Below are 23,403 nucleotides of genomic sequence, written 5' to 3'. Positions count from 1 at the left end.
CTTGGTTGAGAGAAAAATAAATATACAAATAAATAAATAAAGAAGCACGCTTAAGATAATTTGTGTACTTTTTATAAAGAGATTAGTGGTTATCATGTATCCAAATACCAAATCACTGCACCAATAATTTATAGGTGGCTTGACATTATATTGAAAATAGAAACTTAGTGAAATGACAGTAGAAAAGAACATGGAAGATGCAGTTAAAACTGAAACTGGTTAAATTTTATGAGTTTGCTAACTAATGCCCTTCAGAAAACTGGTTAATAAAAATTAAAAAGTGATTTCTTTTGATAAAAAAAAATTACGTTAAATTATATTAGAAGTCACAAGGTTAAATACATTATTAATATTTTCAGACAAAAACTATTCACATTTAATTCTTTATACAATATTCAAGCATTTTCCAAATTTTATAAGGCTTGCCCCATAGAGAACAAAAGAAACTATAAACAGAAGGAGAAAAAGCAGAGAGAAACAGAGGAAGGGTGGGAAGAAAGTGTGAGTGTGTGTGCAGTGAAAGCAGGATGCATCAGAGAGGGTTGTTTTAGCTTTTCTGGGTTTGGGAATCGTTGAAAGACAGAGAAGAAAGCCTGCAAGAGAATCCGAGAGCTAAACATGGTAAAGCATAGGAAGTGATGATCTGCATAGATTCACCTTTGTTTTTCTTGCTTTATTTTAACCTCTCTAAGTACTGTGCTAAAACCTCTGCCACAACACACACACCCTCATCAGATAAAGCCGTACCATTTCATCCAAAATTTCCACCTTTGTCTACTCTTTCTACTCTAACTCCCTTCATCTTTATTGCACACTACACTGAGACAAAATAAAAAAGTAGAGTGGGAGAGTTGCAAAAGGGTGTGACTTTGTCTATCCCAGACAAATGGGCTAAGTGTTAGGTATTTGTTTAGCTCAATATTTGCATGGAACGTGCAACCCCTGGATGTTGTAAACCCTATTATTGGTCTATAGCTTGAGACACTACTCTTCATAGGGTCAGAGTTAAAACAGTGTGCGAGTGAGTGTGCGTTTGTGTCAGTCTTATATTTGCAACCATATATCCTCCCAGTGCTGTTCTTCATAGGGGTTCTCTGAAGGATTTTTCTTCTTGTTCATGGAGAGGAATAGAAATACCACTAGGCTTGTGAACAAAACCCAGCTTTGTTTCAGTGTTTCCTTCTTCTTCATGCTCTCAATTTGCACAATGATCTTCAGCAGTACTAGTACTACTGCCTCCTCCATTACATGTTTAGGTATGCAATTCTTCCAAACACCTTTATTTATTACTCTGACATTTCCACTATAAATTATTGACCTCTCCCATTCTACTTAATTTTTACCCCATGATGCTATTTCACATGATAAATTTATATCATATCTTTATCTAATTCACACCCCTTTCGTCCTTTGTTCATTGCAGATACTGCTAGGTGTCCCATGCTTGCCAAAGCTGATATAGATTTTCAGGTATAGACTGGTCCTATTCTTTCTCCATCCAGTACACATGCTTTGTTACTATCTTTCTATCACCTTAGCTTATCCTCAGTTATTGCATGTACCATCCATCAAATTCAACGTTACCCCCATCAACTTTTTCTTTTAATTGCAATTAACCTACCTAGCTCTCTCTAACTCTAGTATTGTGAACATTAGGCTTAAGACTTTTAGACAGAACATTTTCAATCAATTTTGTGAATTACTTTATTTATAATAAAAATTATTATTTTTTGTTACTTAAAATAGATCTTTAACTGTTAATGTTAAAAATAAAATTTAAATGCAGTACTGTAAATATTTTTAGGATTATTCTTTAATAAAAATTAAGTTTTTACCATGATAATTTACATGGATAAATATTATTGATATGAAATTCTAATTTTACTGAAATAATGGTATTAAAATTACTGATTCTAACTATTATGCTAATGTTAACAAATTTTCATTTTAGAATAATTAAAAAGGGTTCTCTATTTTGGTAAAAGAAATTCAGTGGACGGTTGAGGTTGTGTGGAAGAAAACACAGCGGGGGTGAAACTGTGAAATGGAACTGAAACAAGGGTGGATGGTGACAGCGTACAAAATCTAACCCCTCGCAGACACACTGCTAGAACAAACTGAGACCGGCTAAAATGCGCCAAAATAGGTGCAGGGGTGTTATGGGACCCACTGCAATGTGAGCCGTCAGATGCATGGACTCCACTGTGATTAGGAAACACACGTGGGCGGTGGTACCTTGTGCCTCCCCATTGGCTCCACCGTCGTTTCTGACCACTATTCAATCATGTTCCGCATCGTAACACCATCGGCGCACGTTAGAATCAGCCAGGTTAATTCCGTGTCGTTACTCGTTAACGTGCGCGTACAGTGTACCATGCTCAGCTCTTTCACTGCAAACTGGAACAAAGCTACAGTCCTATTATGGCCGAACCATGTTCTAAAGAGGGTGCACGTTAGCCTCTTCTTGTTCACATATTGCTGCTTTGGAATGTAGCAAGCGTTATCACAAGCAAACCATGCTAAACGTGGTTCCGATTTCAACATTCAATTATTTGCTACTTTTGTTTAATTCTTTTGGAGTCTTACTTTTAAGAAATTGAAAAAAAATACATTTGGTTATATTAAAAATTTAGTAATGATTATTGGTCAATCATGATTTTTGGGCAGGAATATAAGGAGGAAATTGGAGAAGGCATGGTTTATGAAGGTAAAATAGAGGGTTCATCAATGGCTAAGCCTAGGAGGTTTCTAGGTGGGCCTGGGTCATCGCCGCCGCGATGCACCTCCAAGTGTGGCAAATGTACACCCTGCAAGCCGGTTCATGTGCCGGTGCCACCAGGGACGCCAGTGACCGCCGAGTACTACCCGGAGGCATGGAGGTGCAAGTGTGGCAACAAGTTGTACATGCCATGAATATATATTTTGTCTATTAATGTATGATGATGTATTTTTGTTCCATCGGTCTAGTATATAGTTCATTTTAGTGACTATAAAACTCCCACCTCTTTGGTGAGTTACTTTAGCTTTAGCTTGTGGTCGATATTGGATATGAAAAAAGAGTACAGAACTTGATTTGATGTGAAATATGTAATATCTTCACACTGATTACGGATTAATGTTAGTAACAGTAAACTTATGTTGTTACATTTTGGGTATGTGGTGCTCGGATTGTTTTTTTTCATTGGTTGTCTTTTCCTCTATTTTGTTGAATTGTTTGATGCATCAAATAGGGGGAATCTATGAAGACTAGTTCATTCAACATGCACGGCAGTGTCATTTCGTTTTTGGTTGCCAGAATATGGTGGCCTAATCTGATACTGTTGCCTACTCTTTGTAGTTTCTTTTAGTTTTATCCCTCTCGACTTGATTTGTTTATTTCAATAAATAAGATATATATTTTGTGCATCTACACAATGCATTTGTAATCACAGAAATTCAAATCAGATTAATGTACCGACAAAAAATAAATAGGTACCTGCATTCATGGAGGTGAATTGACTCGATTAATTCGATTATGCAAATCAAATCAATTAAATTGGTTTATTAGTTTATTTTGTTTCAAACCTGAACGAAATTAATTACAAATATTTTTTTCTCAAATTTTTTTCTATCTAAATAAAGTAGATAACCTGATCAACTTTTTTTTTTTTCAGTTTAAACATTTAGATTTTAGTATTTACATTTTTCTTCTATTTTTTTTCCTTTTATTCTATATATTTTGACTATCTTATTTAGTATTATTAAGTGTCTTCGGTAAGTTTATTATCAAATTTGTAATGTTTTAGAAAAAAAAATTAATTATGTATACAAAAGAAAAAATTTGTATTGTTTGAAAATAAAATCGATGCTTGGAATTGATTTAATTTCTGTCCGAAATTATTGAAGAATAATTCTTTTAACTTTCACTAATATCAAATTTAAAATTTCATGTAGTAAATAATATGCAAATTATAAAGTTTAAATAAATGTAATTACTTGTTTTTTAGTTAAATTCATTAACCCGAATTAATTAAACATAATTTTGATCAAATTGATTTAATTTATTTAATCAAATCGATTGAATTTAATCATTTAAAATTTTATTTTATCTCCAATATTCACACATAAATAATATTTGATTATATCTCGTAAATGTATAATCCATAAATCCAATTATATTAATTTATATAATTCCTTGTAAAATTCATTTTCTGCTTCATAAGTGTGTGAATTTTGATTTCTGTATTAAACCAAGAAATAAATAAACTTTTTATCAGAAATAAAGTGTGAATATTTTGAGTGAAGCAAATCAAATTTTGAAAGAGAAGACAAAGAAATGGTTCTAAAAGTAACCGAAGTGAAACGTCAAGATCACAAGCTATGGATAAGTCAAGATTTGGCATGTAGGACCCGTGGTCAACCTTGGCAAGGTGATGCTTCAATTATGGGACAAGGGAATATTATCAATTATCTATTATTTAGGTGTGCTTAAATATATTTTATTCTTTATATTTGATATTAATTTTAAATTTAATTTTATATAAAGAACTTTATAAATTCATATTCAAATATAAAATTAATTTTATTTTGATATTTGTTATCAATGGATATTATAATATAGTTAAATAGACTAAATAGAATTTCAATGTGATAATAAACCGATACTTTCTTTTTTTATTTTTTTTTCCCTTTTTTCTCGAAGTCTGAAAATTTATGGTCGTCTCATTTCTCTTTCTAAGTTGAAAAGGTCTAAAAAACAAGGAGCTTTCCACGAAAGTACTTGAAGAAATGAAAGTACCAAGATGCAAGCTAAAATTTTCATCTTTAATAACGTTATTATGATGCATGATAACCAAAAAATTTACATACATGGTGAAATTTAAAAAAAAAAATTAAGGTGTGCAATTGTTCTTCAGATATTGTTACTTAAAATGTTTGAGTGTTGCTTAAGTATAAGGACCTTTCAGTCATATTCAAATTTTGTTTAACACGTAAGAGTCTAATTCACAATGCTATAACACCAATTGACAGCACGGAACAATGTAAAAATGATTTTTTTTATATAAAAACGAATCCACAAGTTTTTTTATATGAAGATTAACGTGGTGATAAAGTTACTAATTAAATCCATTACAAATAGATTATAGCTTGTTTTGCTTGATGTTTTTGATACTTTGCAAACTGCTTTAATTCCTTGTAGACTTGTTACTAATAATGCACTTTTGAAAGCTTTCACAGGTTGAAAAGTAGTAGTGATTTGCCAAGAAAGGTACCATGGTCATGAAACTTTATGTGTCAAAGGATAATGATAAGATTGAATGGCCTTTTCTAGAAATCATCCTTACATCTATGGGTTTCCCGGGTAGTTTCACATCCTTGATTATGTGTTATGTTCCATCTATGTCATATCAAGTTTTGTTAAATGGGAACTTCACTCCAAGTTTTGTTCTTGGCAGAGGCCTAAAATAGGAAACCTTATATCCCCTTTTCTTTTTATTTTGTGTGCTCAAGTCTTGTCATGGATAATTAGCACTGAAGCTACCAGAAATAACATCTATGAAATTCACATTATTTGGAAGTTTTATTTTGAATGGGTTGGCCACTAAGAAAACAAGGAGTTTTTTTAGTGTTAAAACAACTTTTATTTTATCTTTTATTTTCACTTTTAGTTATTAAATTGTCACTTTATTATTATGTATTTTTTATAAATCTTTGAAAACATAAGATAAAATAAAAAAAAGGTGACATTTTTATTATTAAAAATAAAACAATTTTTTTTCTATTTTTTGGTCAATAACAAAAAATATTTTCTGAAACCAAATAACTTCATATATTTTTTAGTCCAATATCAAATATCTTGATTGGCAAACAATTTGGATCAGTAAAATATCCATTTATCGTATAGGTTATTAATTGGGCTACCCAATTAAAAATAAAAGTAAATGGACATAACGTAAAACCAGGCCTCATTAGTTGACCAAAAAAAAGAAAAAGAGGCCTCATTTGGTATTCACAACAAACCAAGGGTCCTGTTGTCCAAAAACAAAAGATATGGCCCTGTCTTTTCTCTCGTTTTCTTTGATTTGTTGCCTAAACAGAACGATTTTGCATACTATCATAATGGTTGAGGAACGAGTGTAACATATACCCCTGCTGTATGTAAAAAAGATTTCGTTATTTATACATTAGACTCTCATTTCATACTTTTCTTTCAAAAGAAAAATAAAAAAAAGTAAGAACTGGTTTGTTTTTGTTTTAATTTAAAAAAAAATATTTTGAAAAAAAATTTAAAATAATTTTTATAAAAAAATTAAAACCAAACTTGTTTATTGGTTTAATTTTTAAAACTATTTTTAAGATGAAAAAATAAAATAAAAAACTAAAACACTTTACAGTTAATCTTATTTTTTAGTTTTAAAAATTAAAAATTATTTTTAAAAACTCATCTTAACAAACAAATTTTATTTTTTAATTTTAAAAAATTAAATTTTAAAAACGGAAAATAAACAAGTCCTAAATTTCTCTCTCTCTTTTTTTTAATTAGATTATAATGTGAAAATATAGAATGTGTGTGTGAGAGATAGAAAAAAGAAATTTAATTTCTCTTATATTCGCTTAAAAAGTGTTGAGATAAGAAAAACTCCTCCATTAAACATAATCAAGTTGATGCTATTAACTTTTTCTCGTTGCCATGGAAATCACTTTATTTTATGTAATTTTCTGCTGTTAAATATTCCCTCTTTCTAAACTTGTAGGACTGTAATTCTTCGTCAATAACAACACATTTACAATTTTTATCCCTTAGGATTTACAAAAGTTAAAAGCGTGTACGGAACGGACGGCTTGGTAAGTATCAAATATATATTATTATATATAACACGTCCCCACAAACTTAAAAAGTAGGGTCTAAGTAACTCTCAAATTTCGTTTACCTCATGCATGCATGCATTGCACTTGTTTGTATCTGCAGTCACTTCCGTGTAAGCAGAGGAGATTACTAACAATATATTTTGTTTAAAGGAAATATTCAAACAACAGGGTTTATTTCAATTAATCTCATCATACTATATATAATAATTATTATTATTATTTATTAGAGCCAATTCTCATGCAATTGACCCACTGGATTGAAATAGAGATCATGGTGGCCAAGAGAGGATTTAAAGGAAGAGGTTGAAGAAGCCGAAGCAGAGATATTTAGAGCTTAACCCCCCCAACTCTCAACAGTTTCGTGATTCACAACTAATTATTTCGTATTTGAGGGAGATTTCAAACAAATGTTACAAGAAATTCTCACAAGACTCTTTCACATCTCTTATTCTCATGTCTTGTGTCTCCCTTTACATCTCTTTTTAGTGACGACAAATGAGTTCTGAATAACTTTTTATCTGACATTTTCAAGAATCATATCTTTTCAAAGTTGCCACACCACATGCATTACAATGATCAACACTTTTCTACTGTCAATTTATTATTTAATATTTTTCTTTTCTGAAAAAAATTAAGTTGACAGTCTCAATATTCGTGACGTAAGAATTTGAGAATGCAACAAAGCTACAACATGCTTAACTCAAAATGAGAGCATTATAATGGAAAACATTTTATAATTGATCTTTATAAATTATTTCTCTCTTTTTTTTGTAATGATTTAAACCTAATAGAAATTACAGACATTCAAATTTAAAAATTAAAAATTAAATGAATAAGAATTTGGATAAACCATAAAGTAAAAAATGTAAGATAATTGTTTAGTTTTTAGATATAATTGTGGAAACTAATATAATTCAACCCAAATCAATTTTAATTATATAAATATGTAAAAATATTGGATAAAATTATCAAACTTAATTATGTGTGAGAGGAATATATTTATAAAATTATTATCTTAATTTTTTACATGATTTCATTATTAAAATTATTTTATTTTTTATGTTTTTAAGAATCTATTAATTTTAGACAGTTATCAATTTGTTTTTTTTAACATCTTGATATTTATTTTGTATTAAAGAAGAAGGTTTAATAGAGAACAAAATAGATAGAACAAAATAATATAAGATATATTTAACAAGTTCATAAAATAAATTAAAGGAAAAAAAATATTATAAATATTGTTAGTTATATTATGTAAGTTTCTGTTTTAATATTTTGAATATAAAGGTAAATATATTAATTTCATGTTTATTATATAAGTCATTTAATGCTTCAAATTAATATATCATTATTATTTTTATATAAGATATTTATTGCTTTAATTTTTTTAACTTTATTTTTCATTTTGGTTTCATGCTTTAACCTTTTATTTTACTATATTCTTTTAATTTTCAAATATTAATCAAATTAAAAATAAAATTAAAGAACTAAAATGAAATAAAAAAATAGAATAAAAAATCAAAATAAAGTTATAAATTAAGATATTAATTTATCAAATAATAATAATCAGTTAGTTTTTAATGTCTTTTAACTATAATAGATTATATTGACATGGATCAAATTAAAATTTAGAATTAAACTAAATAAATGATAAACTAGAATAATATAACTAAATTATAGTTTTTTTAGAAAATGATTAAACATAATCTATAAACATCGTAAATCGTCTTTTTTATTTTTTATCGCTCTATCCCTTACTACTTTGTTTGTCATAATAGATATTGTGAAAAAAAAATAGTGAAAATGAAAACACGCTTTTTGATGCATCAATATCCAAAAATATAAATAAAATGAAGCCACACTTTTCTTTTATCCTTATTTATAAAAAATACATTTTTCAATTTCACTTAAAAAATTTAATTCCGAATATAATATCTATTTTTGAAAAGAAGAATATAGTGGTATCTTTACAAAAAAGGAATACTAATTTCCATTCCTTTTTCTTTTATACCAACCTACTTAAAAATATACTTATTTATTACTTCTTCTTTTTTTTTACATTTTAGTTATTTCCAACATAAATTTATTTTTAAAAAAATTATTTATTACCAATATAACTTTTCACAGTTTGTTATCTTTCACATTTGAGGTATTTTCTTTTTTCTACAGATATTCTGTCTTATAATTATCTATCACAAATTAAACAAATCCACAAGAAATCTCAACGAAGGTCAATCTCAAGGAAAGGACAACTGTACCAGAAAAAAAAAACCGTAATTTTCACCAAAGACGGCACCGACGTGGCAATATCCTATAGCAGGAGTCAGCTCCATCAACCAATAAGAAATTACCACGTGGGTGGCCACAAATAATCTTCAACACCAACAATATGAAAAAAAAGAATCACGTTCTTACCAAGCAACGCATCCCCCTAGCAAACAGTCTCACGCGCAGTCACGCGTAAGGAAAAGCGACCTTCATCTGTTTTCTTATTATTTATTTATTTACTATCCAAAATCATCAAATAATTAAACAAATAAATAGCCAATCCCCACCCCATTCCACCCCACAGTCAGAGTCCAACACCAAAATCTTAACACGATTTCAGAAACGTAGCTGTTTTCTGTTCAACAAAAACTCTTTCCTTACAAATAACGTTTCCAGCTTCCAACCGCCCATTAACCCAAAAAGGAAACACATAATTTCCAAGCAATTTCGCGATTCTCTTGAGAACAAAAAGAAAACTTCCCTTAAAAACTCGTTAATTCTCCGGCAACAGGCCAGTGATTGATCGTGCTCTCTTATGAGGGCACGATCTATAGCGTAAAATCAAATGCCGGAAAGCGAACACGCGGCGGAGAGCACCGCCCTGTTCGGGAAATACGAGGTCGGAAGACTCCTGGGATGCGGCGCCTTCGCGAAGGTGTACCACGCGCGGAACATCGAAACAGGACAGAGCGTGGCGGTGAAGGTGATTAGCAAGAAGAAGATAGCCGCATCGGGGTTAGTGTCCAACGTGAAGCGCGAGATCTCTATCATGAGCCGTCTCCACCACCCAAACATCGTGAGACTCTACGAAGTGTTAGCCACAAAAACCAAAATCTACTTCGTATTGGAATTCGTCAAGGGCGGTGAACTCTTCGGGAAAATCGCTAAGGGCCGATTCAGCGAAGACCTCGCTCGCCGTTACTTTCATCAGCTTATCTCCGCCGTCGCGTACTGCCATGCGCGCGGCGTTTTCCACCGCGACTTGAAACCGGAGAATCTCCTCCTCGACGAGCACGGGAATCTCAAGGTGTCGGATTTTGGACTGAGCGCAGTGAAGGAGCAGATCCACGTGGATGGGTTGCTTCACACGCTTTGTGGAACCCCTGCTTACGTGGCCCCGGAGATTTTAGCGAAGAAGGGTTACGACGGGGCTAAGGTTGATGTTTGGTCGTGTGGGGTTATTCTGTTTGTTCTTGTTGCTGGGTATCTTCCTTTTAACGATCCTAATTTGATGGTCATGTATAGGAAGATTTACAAAGGTGAATTTCGGTGTCCGAGGTGGTTTTCGATTGAGTTGCGAAGGTTTTTGGCGAGATTGTTGGATACGAATCCCGATAAGAGGATAACCGTTGATGAGATTCTTAAGGATATTTGGTTTAAGAAGGGGTATAAGGAGGTGAGGGTTCACGAAGAGGTGAAGAATGTGGATAGTGGTGGGAGTGGGGGTGATAAGGTGAAGGAGTTGAATGCTTTTGATATTATTTCGTTTTCTTCGGGGTTGAACCTTTCGGGGCTGTTTGATTCCTCGTGTGGTGGGGAGGGGGAGAGGATTTTGCTGAGGGAGTCGCCGGAGGAGGTGGTGGAGAAGGTGGTGACGGCAGCGAAGGCGGAGGGGCTCGCCGTGAGGACGAGGAAGGAGTGTGGGGTGGAGTTGGAGGGGTGTAATGGTAATTTGGGGGTTTTGGTGGAGGTTTACAGGTTACCGGGAGAGATGGTTGTGGTTGAGGTTAGAAGGAGGGATGGGGATGTTGGGGTATTTAGAGATGTGTGGAGGAATAAGCTGAGGCCTCACCTCTGTGCTGCCAGCAGTAGTACGACGTCGGATCGGGATGACGACGACAAGTCTTAGCCGGTTGCCGGTGACTGATGTGTCGGCCCGTTTCTTTTTTTTTGTTATTAAACAATTTTAAATAAAACTGAAAAGAACATAGGCGGCGAAAATGTGATTTTGGTGGGGCATTTGTGATGAGGATGGTCAAATTTTATTATGTATATTTATTCTGCTTTTATGTAAAATATTTACCGTTCAAAATGAAATTGTAAAGTGTTTTGTTTACACTTATTTTTCCTTTATCTTGAAATCTAGTTCCCTCTAACTGCAACTTTCCTCTTTATTCATTCTCACTTTCAATTTCCACAAAATAAAATTTTGGAGAATATATAGTTCGTGTTTGTTAAATCACGCAGCTAGAAATAACACGATTAGTTCCCTTTGAGAAATTAAACGAGATAACTACTTTTATTATATTATTGTATCTTTAATTTAATAAATGTTTTTTTAGTTTTTAATTTATTCAAATATATCTTAACTTAGCTCTTAAATTTTGTTAACAATAATTAAATTATTTATTTGTCATGATAAATTTTAACTTAATAAATTAAGTAATGTATCATGTCCAAAAATGCATCGTGTAATAAGAGAACAAAATTATTAAAGATGTCATATATACATTTTTTATTTAGAATGAGTCTATTGTCATTTTAAATGTGTATTATCCATCTCTTTAAATAATTTTTACATAAAATACTCCTTTTATTAGTTAGTTACATTAATAATAATAATAATAATAGTTTTAAGAAATTAAATGAGTAAATCACTACTTTTAGTTTTACATTTTTTTAATTTCATTTTTAACTTAATAAATATATCTTAAGTTATTTTTTTACAATTAATTAATATTAATAAAAATTAATAAAATTATTTATCTATCATGATAAATTTTAATTACTTAATATGCTATACCATAAAACTATATCGGGAGATTCTTTAAATGAAATTATTAAAATTTATTATCAAATTTATCAAAATAAAACATAAAAATTATTGTATTTTTCTTGATTTATCCTAAAATTTTATCGATTTTCATTATCTAACTATCAACATTAGTCTAATTAACATTTAATATGTGTAAGTTGGCATTTAACGTGCCACAATAATGTTTTTATTAAGTCTTATTGATGTTTGTTAGTAAAAAGATATTAATATAATAATTTTTGTAACAATTCAAAGATTAGAATAATTTTTTTGTTAAAATAAACAATTAAAGAGTTACAAAACTAAAACTCGAAGTGATAATCTACTCAAAATTAAACTACGAATGAGGAAGAAAAGGTAGCAGAGTAATGACACCCATGCCCTATGTTATAGTTTTTGGCTAGTTCATACTCATTGAATTATGCTTAAAATCTTATTTATTGATTTTTGGGTTAATTAGACAATATTGCACTTACACTTTTAAGTATTAAGAAAATTGAGATGGATCCCTACTTCCTTTTTTATATGACACTTTTTATTTTTCATATTAGCTAACTTCTTATAAAATATTCTTTTAGAGACGAAACAATCAACCAAGTAAAAATAATAAAATCCTAATAATATTAAGGATAATTAAAAAAAAGTTAAACATGTATCAAAAAGCATATATAATAAGAAATTAATAAATAATAAGTTTTATTAAAAATTTACTTAATTCTAATATTTAATTAAAATAATTAATAAATTGTAAGTTTTTATTAAAAATTATAATATTTAATATTATCAATACACTGAATTTAGTGATATCGTAAATTTTTAATAAAAAATGACTATATATAGGTTTTTATTGTGTCTTAAACACATTAAAATATTTTCCAAAAATACTAAACGTATTAATAAATTTAATTTCGTTAATAAAGTTAAATTATTTTTTAATTATTCTAAAATAGTTAAAATGATCTTATATTTAGAACTAAGAATAATAATTAAAATAATCTGATGAAAACAAAACGGGAACTAAAGTGTTATTTAAAGACAATATGATGGGGAGTAATTTATCTAAAAGTAGAACAGACCTAAATATGAATTACAGAAAGAGAACGATTTATCATCTCAATGATCAGGTTCAGTCACATTCCAATGCTGGTGATATATTTATTGTCTTTAACAGCAAATGGACACGCTATAGTAGTAAATGTTGTCTTTGCCTAAGGACTTTTCCTTTTTATACAAGCTGAGGTCTAAAACAAACAAAGTGCATTACACTTTGAAAATGATCTTTCCATAATTCTCAAGATATTGGGTTAACTAAGCCATGCGTATGGTTGAAGATGGCCATGCAAAAAGCCATTACTTATTGATTAATAGCCTCACGAAATGTGTGTGATTGAATATCACTTGCCAAACCAACCTTCACGAGAGCATGATACCAAATTTTGGAATACATTAATTAACAAACTTACAATTTAGCAGCAATTTTTTTTTTTTACATTATTCCAAAATATTTTCAATTAATTCAAAATCATTAAACGTGTGCACCAAAAAGAAAGAGGAAGGTATTAGATCTGGGCTTTTTTATTTAAATATTGCAAAATAAGAAACAATTTATTAAAATAGTGTATTTTTAAAACAAATTCCGTGTCTAAGGTCGGGCCGCACAATATTGCCAAAACGACTGGCGAAACTTATTATTTTAATATTATAAAACAAGTTTCGCTAAACGAAGGGCGAAAGTTGAAGGTAATTTCGCCATTCACCCAGCGAAATATGAAAAACTAGACACATTAGAGAGCGGTTCAAACTCATTAGATGGGATTTTTGAGAGCGGTTCAGTAGTAACCGCTTTCTAATGTCACTCTAAGAGAGCGGTTCAGTTTGAACCGCTCTCTAATGTCAATCTTGGAGAGCGGTTCGAAAAGAACCGCTCTCAGAAGTTCTCATAAGAGAGCGGTTCAGGGAGAACCGCTCTCAGAAGTCAATATTAGAGAGCGGTTCAAAAAGAACCGCTCTCAGAAGCTCTCATAAGAGAGCGGTTCAAGAATAACCGCTCTCAGAAGTTGTAATTTACGCCATTTTTCCTGCGAAAACGTTTTTAACGCATATCTTTTGGCGAAACCTGGTATTATTTATTCCTACCCCTACCCCCTCTCATCCGAGGCTCATTTTGCAATCGAAAAACAGGAACGAGAAAGGAGAAAGGAGAAAGGAGGAAGGAGGAAGGAGAAAGGAGAAAGGAGAAAGGAGAAAGGAGAAAGGAGGAAGGAGGAAGGAGAAACAGGAACCGCTCTAAGAGGACTTCTGAGAACGGTTCTTGTGAAACCGCTCTTATAAAATCACTTCTAGAGAGCGGTTTAAAATGAACCGCTCTCTAAGTTTACTTATGAGAGCGGTTCCAAAAGAACCGCTCTCTTTAAACCGCTCTCTATTGCTCCTACGTTCTTTTACTTTCGCCCTTCGTTTGGCGAAACTTGTTTTATAATATTAAAATAATAAGTTTTGCCAGCCGTTTTGGCGATATGTGTGCTGCCCGACCCCAGACAGGGAAATTGTTTTAAAAATACACTATTTTAATAAATTGTTTTTTATTTTGCAATATTTAAATAGAAAAGCCATTAGATCTGGCACCATTACAGAGCTAGATAGGAGCATATATCCAAATTCGTAGCATACCTGTCCAAACTGCACAATAATTAGGGCCAACCTTTGAATTGAACCATCTATGATATATACACTTAATCTGCAGCAAAATGCCAGCCAATCCAAGTAATCTTCAGAGACTTCCTCTATCAATGCATGACATATGTTTAGTCAATGACGAATCTAGAAAATTTAAGCTGTGAACACAATGAACATACTAAAACTAGACACTAAAATAATTTATATAATTATAATTATTTTATTAAATAAAAATTAAAGACAAATATTAAACTAATTAAGTGGCATTAAATATAATAACAATAAACATTCGAGACATCTTATTAAATAATATTAAAATAAAGAAATATCGTGTGGGGTTGCTGCCCTCATAAAACACAATTTTGATCCGTCCTTATGTCTCTTTCATTGTCTTTTTTGCTGGTTGTCTTGATCTTCTCGTATACATTTTGTCTCACTAAACAGAAAAAAATGGTTGGTGTAGCCCTATTTCTACCAATTAACAGTCGACACCAAGTATTATTTTGCTCGAAAAAATTTATAAACGAATTTCAAGATTTATTGTTAATGTTGTTGTTTATATATGAGGATAGTTTACATAAATCCCAGGTTGTTTTCATAGAATGAAGTCTATTCATACGTAGAGAAACATCATATTTCTAAATAATATGTAAAACTATTCTTAAAATATAGATATCTCCCTAGTCACAACGAATAAAAAGAAAACTGAATCTAATGTGCGATAACTAACATGGCTTGTCTGTATAATGGGAGCTCTTTTCATTTTTATATAGTTGTATATGTTATCTTTAACTTTGTGGGTCATGCCACGGAAGAGAATTATTAATCAGTGTTAATCATGCTAATAATTGTAACAAGAGATTGCAGACAAAAACTAATAAAAATAATAATGAAGAACACTCTTCTCACGGGTCCATGACAGAGAAACATGCACCAAATACTAATAATTTATACACACAGTATAATAATAGTCATGATGACCTATCAACACGAATCAGCAATTGATTTTTGAAAAAGGGAACTAATGTTAGCATACTTTTACGGGTCAGCAAAGATGGTGTTTGTCTAAAGTTAATATATATTTTAAATTTTATCAATCTATTTAGGGTGAGATTGTTTATCTCAAAAATAATTTAAGCAAATCCTAGTAACCATTCAGTTCTTGGCTGTTTTGTCCTGATAAGGACTTCTTTACTGATACCAAAGCTGAATAGAGAATATCCCTGAAGACACATGTCAAAAGGGTAAACAGCTACACAACGAAACTTGCCTTCATGTTAATCACACTCAAGATGGGTAGTTTTTTTTTAAAGAAACAAATTGAAAGAATATGCACCGATTTTTAGGTAAGTGAATAGTAAAGAAAATGCAACATTAATTTCTTGTGCATAATGATACATATAGTATTAAATAGGAAAATGATAAGTTTATAATATCTTTAAAATGGAGAAGGAAGGTATATATAGAAGAAAAGAAAATAAAAAATATGATAAAAGTTAATATAAAAACATTAATACTCTATTATATCATTTCTTGTATTTAGACATTGAATTAAGGTATAGTCACTCACCGATTAAAACTAAATTGGAAATTGAATCTCTCTTCAACCTTCACGATAATATCCGAACCTTTTCCAATGCTATATATTTATGTAAGTTTATACATTTAATAAGATGAAAAAAGGAAAATAATAAATAATACGATGTTGCAAAAAAATATATTATATAAATACTATTGTTATTTTTACAAATCACCTTCTTTAAAATTTAATCTATCTCAAATTCGAATCCTTATAAACATATTTATATTAAGTATTAGTGTGAAACAAGATTGTCTACACCAAAAAAAGAAAATACCCTCCTTAGAATATTCACGCATCTCCTCTTGACTTGTCCAAAGCCAATTACTGACTGGAAACAAAAAGAACAGATACTGTCCTTTGACTGTTTTTACCAAAAGATTTGATGGCTAGTTGCGGTCGTTAAGCATGATAATGATGCTCAAGAGTGAACATCATGCTTTATCAAGAATAATAGCGTCAAAATAAAATATTATAGTACTTAATTTTATGTTTATGTTTTTAAAAAATATTTATGTATTTTTATATTTATTAAACAATAATTTTAATCTCTATTCTATACTTGTTGAATATATAAATCTTCATACTATCTTTGTTTCTTGTAGTTTAATCAATTAAAATATAATTTTTATATTTTATTTACAAATTAATAAAATACATTGATAATACAACATAATTTTTAATATTAGGATATTAAATTCAAATATTATAAATTATAATATTATTCGTATAAAGTCTAAAAAGAAAAAAATAAATACAGTGATAAAAAAAGAATATAAATTTAGGGTAAAATTATAAAATGATACCGGGTATAATAATAATAATAATAATAATAATAATAATATTATTATTATTATTATTATTAAAGAAATATTACAAATTACTATACTCATATTTTAGGCTTAGGGAGATAAATATAAAAATATAATGATACAAAATCTAAATTTATTATTACATATATTTGTTACATTTTATATCTATATTTTGTAGATGAACGAGAGAAAGAGGAGAGACGTGAACTTTCAATTAGCTATTTTAATTCTATTCATTATTTTAATTTAACGGTTGAGAATTTTTTTAATCTTTTCTCACATAAATAATATCATTTTTACATTATACATATATGTAATAAATATAAATATAAATTATAATAAACGCATATAAAAATAAATTTAAAATTTTTCGTTATAATATGCATAAAGAGGGTGCGAATAAATAACTCTATGTATTGTAGTACTCGTACTTGTACCCATTTAATTTTGTTAATAATTATCTTAATTTATTTTTAAACTCGTTAAGTGGTTAGTCTACTCATTGTTGATATGTTTTATAGTTACTCATAATACACTAGAAAGAAAAATCTTCTGCCACTAATTTTTATCACTACAATCAAAATTTGGCGAGTCAATAATGAATCGATTTGGCTATTCACAAAAACTCGATTGATTCACAACGCTGTTTACCTTCACTTTTCAACCCAAGTCTCTTTCTTTGTCATTTAAGACATTACGTGTTGTTGATCAATGTTCTTTGCACCACCTTCCATTTTCCAATCCATTAATTCTTGATTTTGTATGCAAAGGTCTCTTCCCTTCTCTGGGCGATAATTCTTTTTCCTTTGTCTTGCAATGTTTTGATCATTGTGGTAGGATATATACAATTCTTGAAATTGAATTCTTTTTTGCACACCAATTATTCTTGCTTGTTATGATAAATATGTGCATATATATATATATATATATATATATATATATAAATTCTTATATTTAATATGAATCTTTTATTTAACTTAAATTTAACGAATTAGTTAGATTTAAGTTTGTTAAATTTAAGTTAAATAAAATATCTAAATTGAGTGTACTAGCATATTTTTATATTTTAAAAATCATATTAGATGTTAAATAAATTTATATAATAAATTACCAATTAGTGAAATATTAATTTTTTTATTTGCATGAATTTTTATAAACATAATCTACTCAATAAGATATTTTAAAACTCATAGTTTTATGGTTTATTTAGGCCTCTAAACAAGTTAATTGCATACTTGAGCTACCTATACCAGGTTCTATTTTTGAAAAGCACCCGAATAAGATTTGCACCATTCTTTCTAGTCCCATTAAAGGCCTTGATCAGGCAGGGACATCATCTCGTGAAGCTGAAAATAATCTGACCTAGTAACTTCTAACAGTCCTATTTCCACAATATGAACCAATTAGCTGTTTTTTAAAAATATTTTATTTATCATTATACAAAACTTGAAAAAAGGCATTGATTTGTTTTTTATTTATCCTTTTTTCTTAGTATCTTCCGGATGTGAAAGAACATCAGTAAAATAAATGAATAATGTAGTAAAATTTAGTTATAAGTTTCTAAAATTAAAAATATTTAAGAATTTTCTTAATCCTTATCCAAAAACACCCTTAAATTAAAAAAAGGAGTACACATTAACAAGGTCGAGAAACTTCTACAGTTTGTTTCCTTGATAGTTGATTCTGTTGCAAATGTAACAAGCTTCTTTACCATTATTCTCGAAAATAAAAGTAACTGACCTAATATAAGATACTGTGTACAAATAAAAGGGACCAAAAGTCTTCAGAGCAGAATGAAAGGGGGAGTGCAAGTCCTGGAAAATTAAAATGAAAGCTAAACCATTCATTATTTTTTCTGAGGCCAGCACAGAACTAACCTCATTGCTTAATAACTCCTTTAAAAGATGAGGAGCCTCTAGAAACAGTGGTTAACCATTAAACAGTACATAAACATTCAAACTAAACTGCCAATAAAATTTGAGACACAAGATATGCTACCATAAGCCATGGACTAGTAAAGCACAAAAATATATGCAGATATATCATTTTGAAAAAAATGTGCATATTATGTATGCTCATACAGATAATAAGCATGAGACATCGAAAACTATGAATCTGTTGTACTTATGACTCTGATTGGTGTTGCTCCAACTGTTGTGATTGCTCTTGCTGATCACCTTGCCAAACCCAAACAATATCATGGAGAGCAGGCCTTATGTCCTCTTTCAATATTTTATGATATTCCAATGTGTCTCCATTTGATTTTTTCACCTCTACCAAATGCAAAAGTGGAGTAACCTCAAAGATCTCAGCATCAATGGATAAAATCCCCTTCCTACCTTCTTTAAGGCCCTCCAATTTCAACAAACCTGCAGCTCTTTTCCTTATTTTCAGCTTCAGTCTCTTAGCAATTTCTTCGAGCTTAGATATGATGACTGATGCAGGTTGCCTTGAAGTGAACCTTGCTTCCCTTTTCTCAATACTGTCTTCAAAAAATCCACAAAGATTAAAACCGGGTGAAAGGGAGATGATATCAAAGGCATTTATACTAACTGGCACTACTGACTCTTTTCTCGCTTCGGCTGCTAGACCGTCATTGTCATTGCATTGTTCAGAATTATTTCTAACCGCGGGAGGGACAGCCTTGTTTTCCCCTTCATGTGTTTTTTGTCTACCATATGGCCCTTTCCTATACCAAGAACATTTCTTAATCTTGTCTATGGAAATCCTAGTGTCAGGATTTGGATCCAACATCTTGGACAATAGACGCTGAACCGCTCTTGGGAACCAATTAGGACATGTAAACTCTGCCTTGCTTATCTTCCTATACATCTCCATCAAATTTGAGTCATGAAAAGGAATATGACCTGCCAGTAACACAAACAAAACCACCCCACAAGACCAAATATCGGCTTTGGCGCCATCATAACCTTTCCTTTGGATGACCTCAGGAGCGACATAGGCAGGTGTTCCACAAGTTGTGTGCAGCAAACCGTCGCGTCGTTTGGACTCAGCCAGGGCACTTAACCCAAAATCTGACACCTTAAGGTTCTCATTCTCATCCAACAGAATGTTCTCTGGCTTTATATCTCTGTGGTACACGCCTCTACTGTGACAAAAATCCACTGCATTGATTAGCTGTCTAAAATACTTGTGTGCAACTTCTTCTTTGAGCTTTCCTTTGGCCACCTTTCTAAAGAGCTCACCACCTTTAGCATATTCCAGAACAAAGTAAATCTTACTCTTCGTGGCCATTACCTCAAAAAGATGAATTATATGTGGATGTCTGACCATTCTCATAACAGATATTTCCCTCTTAATATGATCAGCTTGTCCAGTTTTGACAACCTTATCCTTGTCAATCACTTTAAGAGCCACACTTTGGTTAGTTATTGTACTTCGTCCATAGTAAACCTTTCCAAAGGTACCTTGGCCGAGTAATCTTCCTAATTCATATTTTTGCATCAAGATATTTGATGTATTCTCCATTGTAGACATTAAAGTAAGATGAAACAATTAAACACCAATTCCGCAGCCAGTTAAAATCTTTATATCATTTACAAATATAAAGATTTATAGAAGCAAATACGCGATTCAACCGTCTTCTCGCAGGTGATGTAGAAACACAACAAGAACAACAAAAAAACTTGTGTGCCAATTGTGCATCAAGGAATAGCGAAAGAATGAGCTAGAGGTTTTTGATCCACTCTTATAAATTACTAACCAGGGCAGTAATACAAAGGACGTAACCTCATGAATCTCAGAGATAGAGCACATCTTTCGGCATCCCCTTTCTATGTCAAACACAGCTGAAGAATATGTACAAATATGTGTGCTGCAAATTTTGGGTAGGAACTGAAAATTTGGGAAGTTGATTTTGCAGAGGGTGTCAGTGATAGTCTGAAAACAAAAGAAACATTAATACTCACTTCAATAATTGTTTCAGAAAAAATAATTGTTATTATTTGATTATATATCAGGGTCTCCAAGAAAAAAATACACAAACTAAAATAAAAATCAATGACTAATCATAGAACACAATCAAGATTTCATGACAGAACTCTCAGCGCAAACCAGATTCTTCCTCAAAACATGCGATGTTTAAAATTTTACATGAAAAATTGACTGCAAACAACAACAATCAATTCCAGATATTAAATTTCGATTTAATTTGATTTCAATTCAATTCATGCAGAGTGACAGACAGGAGTGGATTTATAAAATCTTAGGAATCTCAACCCATGATTTTTGCAATAAACAAAATGAAAATGCCAATATGCTTCATCTCAAAGTTTCAAGATCAAATTCACTGCACAACTAGCTATACGAATTTGTGTGCTCAAATAATCAGAAAATAACGAACACGTTGATGTTACTCTCACAAAGTAAAGCAGAACATTAGACAGAACCAAAGGACCAAAATAAATAAATAATTGGAACCTAACCTTCTGAATTGAGATGGAGCAGTGCGAGACAATGTTGTAGCTGTAGATGCACCCACCAACCTAGAGAAAGAGAAGGAGTAAAGATTTGATAAAGTGCAAGGTTTTAAAAAGATGAAAATGAATTTATTAATTAATTATCAGAGCCATTACCCGTTTTAGTATTTGAATATTATATTTTTTTCCGGTTTTTATATGTTAGGTTTAAAAATGAAAATGAGTTTGTTAATTAATTTTCTATTATATATTTATTATAAAAATATTTATTTTAATTATTCATTCATGGTATGCAAATGCAATTTGGAGATTACAATGATTACCTAATGAGACAAATGAAATATAACCAAACACGTGTAAGCCCATTAAGGCGTCACGAGCAGGGTAGAATCCTCAAGATCCCACCTCATGCTATTGACCGTAGGCTGCATTTATGATATTGCCACGTAGCTGGTTCTTTCTTTATAACAAAGGCACCAAATTCACCGCCAACAACTTGATAGCGCCACGTTGGCACGCAACCGCTATTATCCTCACGTGTTAACGTGTACGAGATTAATTTGAGACCGAAGAACTGCCACGTGTTGAACCAAATTTAGTTTATCTTAAGAAACTTTTTAAATTTTGGTAAATTTTATGGTTGTAAATCATTCTACATCCATCCTCTTCAGCACGTAGAATAAGTATACTAGTTAGTCTTATCTTAAATATATATAATAGATAATAAAATTATTTTTCATTAATCAGTTTAGATGTTTTAAAATATATTTATTATCACATTTATTGTACCCTTATTCTTTACAAAATTTTTAATTATTTTTTATATTATTTGCAAAAATAATAACTAATTATTGTAAGGTTTAAAAATTAATAATATCAAATAATAGTTTTTTGATAAAATTATCCTTTTCATTTCTTAATTTTAGAGTAAAATTTACTTTTATTCTTTAATTTTTTTTAATTCTTTATTTTTGTAATTTCTAAAAAAGCTTTAAATAGGTTATTTTCTCGTTAAAAAATTTAATTACATTAAAAAGTTTTGTCATTTTATGCTATTATATTATGTGTTATTATTGATTGTCTTTCTTCTCAAATCTCCAACTTTATCTCTAGCATCTATTCTTCTTCCTTCTCTCTTTCATCTTCATTTTTTTTATACTTAAAATTTTATCTTCTTGTCACTAACACTAAATATTCACTCTCAACTTTCAAATTCTAAATAACTTAACTTTATAATACTCCTTAATTCTCACATCGAGAATCTTTTTAAGTTAGTTTGGGAATGAAACGGACCTCTAGTATAGGTGTATTCTTATGCAAAATTATCTATAGAAGAGATAATAAATTTGTTATACATGTTTTTTAGGGACTGTTGAGTAGTCAAGTCTATCTATATAAAGAGATTCTACCCCTGATTTCTAGGTATCTTTTTTCATCTTTGGATTGTCCAATTGGTTGATTTTCAATCTTACTAAGTTGAACTTTTTCTTATATTCCCTTTGGAACATTTTATTTGGTATAGTTAACTAGAACCTATGAAAGAATAAGAATTATGCTATCTTTCAAAATAACCCTTTGAATAATCAGGTTTTGTTACATAAAATGTTCTATAATATTGATTACTTTCATTTTTGTTGCAGGAGTAATATGAGAAATGTTTTTGATACTTGGGTGTTCTAAGGCAGGTGAAATGGCAGCCCCCTCTAAACATGCAGTTAAAAATTGATATAGATGATGTTGTATCTCAATTTTTGAGTCTAGCTAGCTATTGAAGCTTAATCCGTGATAAGCTTGAAAGTTTCATAGTTGATTTCTTCAAATTTTAGATCATTGCCCCCTTTTAGCTGCTAAACTTAGGGATATATTGGAGGATACAACTAGTTATTTCTAAAAACATCCAATTTATTTAGATTGAAAGTAATTCAAATAAAGCTATTTATTCAGTTATTATTAATGTTGAGAATAATGATCATCTTTTTCTCTATGTTATCAATGAAATTAGAAAGTTGCTTAAATGTATAAAAT

The 23,403-nt window shown here is 30.4% G+C and overlaps 3 protein-coding genes across 4 annotated transcripts; 2 read left to right on the top strand and 1 right to left on the bottom strand.

Annotated features, from left to right (window-relative positions):
• The first annotated feature begins 460 nt into the window (after positions 1-460).
• Positions 461-2,913, top strand: LOC113848110 (EPIDERMAL PATTERNING FACTOR-like protein 6). Its single transcript, XM_027477498.1, has 3 exons — positions 461-1,256; positions 1,424-1,470; positions 2,668-2,913. The coding sequence occupies exons 1-3, from the start codon at positions 1,118-1,120 to the stop codon at positions 2,911-2,913; spliced, it is 432 nt and encodes a 143-aa protein (XP_027333299.1). The 5' UTR covers positions 461-1,117.
• A 6,510-nt stretch (positions 2,914-9,423) lies between these two features.
• Positions 9,424-11,218, top strand: LOC113845908 (CBL-interacting serine/threonine-protein kinase 11-like). Its single transcript, XM_027473602.1, has one exon. It carries the CDS (start codon positions 9,683-9,685, stop codon positions 10,964-10,966), a length of 1,284 nt encoding a protein of 427 aa, XP_027329403.1. The 5' UTR covers positions 9,424-9,682; the 3' UTR covers positions 10,967-11,218.
• Positions 11,219-18,587: 7,369 nt separating this feature from the next.
• On the bottom strand, positions 18,588-21,526 carry LOC113846222 (CBL-interacting serine/threonine-protein kinase 10-like). 2 transcript variants are annotated; one of them, XM_027474239.1, is made up of 2 exons: positions 21,385-21,526; positions 18,588-20,839 (listed from the first exon to the last, which is right to left on the bottom strand). In XM_027474239.1, exon 2 carries the CDS (start codon positions 20,435-20,437, stop codon positions 19,064-19,066), a length of 1,374 nt encoding a protein of 457 aa, XP_027330040.1. In that variant the 5' UTR covers positions 20,438-20,839; positions 21,385-21,526; the 3' UTR covers positions 18,588-19,063. The 2 variants fall into 2 exon arrangements, with proteins under 2 accessions (XP_027330040.1, XP_027330041.1); XM_027474240.1 differs by having other exon boundaries at positions 18,634-20,794; positions 21,385-21,463.
• Between the last annotated feature and the right edge of the window lie 1,877 nt (positions 21,527-23,403).

Source organism: Abrus precatorius, unplaced genomic scaffold, assembly GCF_003935025.1.
Source record: "Abrus precatorius isolate BTA unplaced genomic scaffold, Abrus_2018 Scaffold8, whole genome shotgun sequence".
NCBI lineage: Eukaryota > Viridiplantae > Streptophyta > Magnoliopsida > Fabales > Fabaceae > Abrus > Abrus precatorius.
This window is presented reverse-complemented; position numbering and strand designations above follow the sequence as displayed.

Excerpts from the sequence above, each read along its gene's own strand:
- LOC113845908 (XM_027473602.1), top strand. The coding sequence starts at position 9,683 with ATGCCGGAAAGCGAACACGCGGCGGAGAGCACCGCCCTGTTCGGGAAA.
- LOC113848110 (XM_027477498.1), top strand. The coding sequence starts at position 1,118 with ATGGAGAGGAATAGAAATACCACTAGGCTTGTGAACAAAACCCAGCTT. Across the intron at positions 1,257-1,423 it reads CTCCTCCATTACATGTTTAG|ATACTGCTAGGTGTCCCATG; the intron begins GTATGCAATTCT and ends TGTTCATTGCAG. Across the intron at positions 1,471-2,667 it reads AAGCTGATATAGATTTTCAG|GAATATAAGGAGGAAATTGG; the intron begins GTATAGACTGGT and ends ATTTTTGGGCAG.
- LOC113846222 (XM_027474239.1), bottom strand. The coding sequence starts at position 20,437 with ATGTCTACAATGGAGAATACATCAAATATCTTGATGCAAAAATATGAA.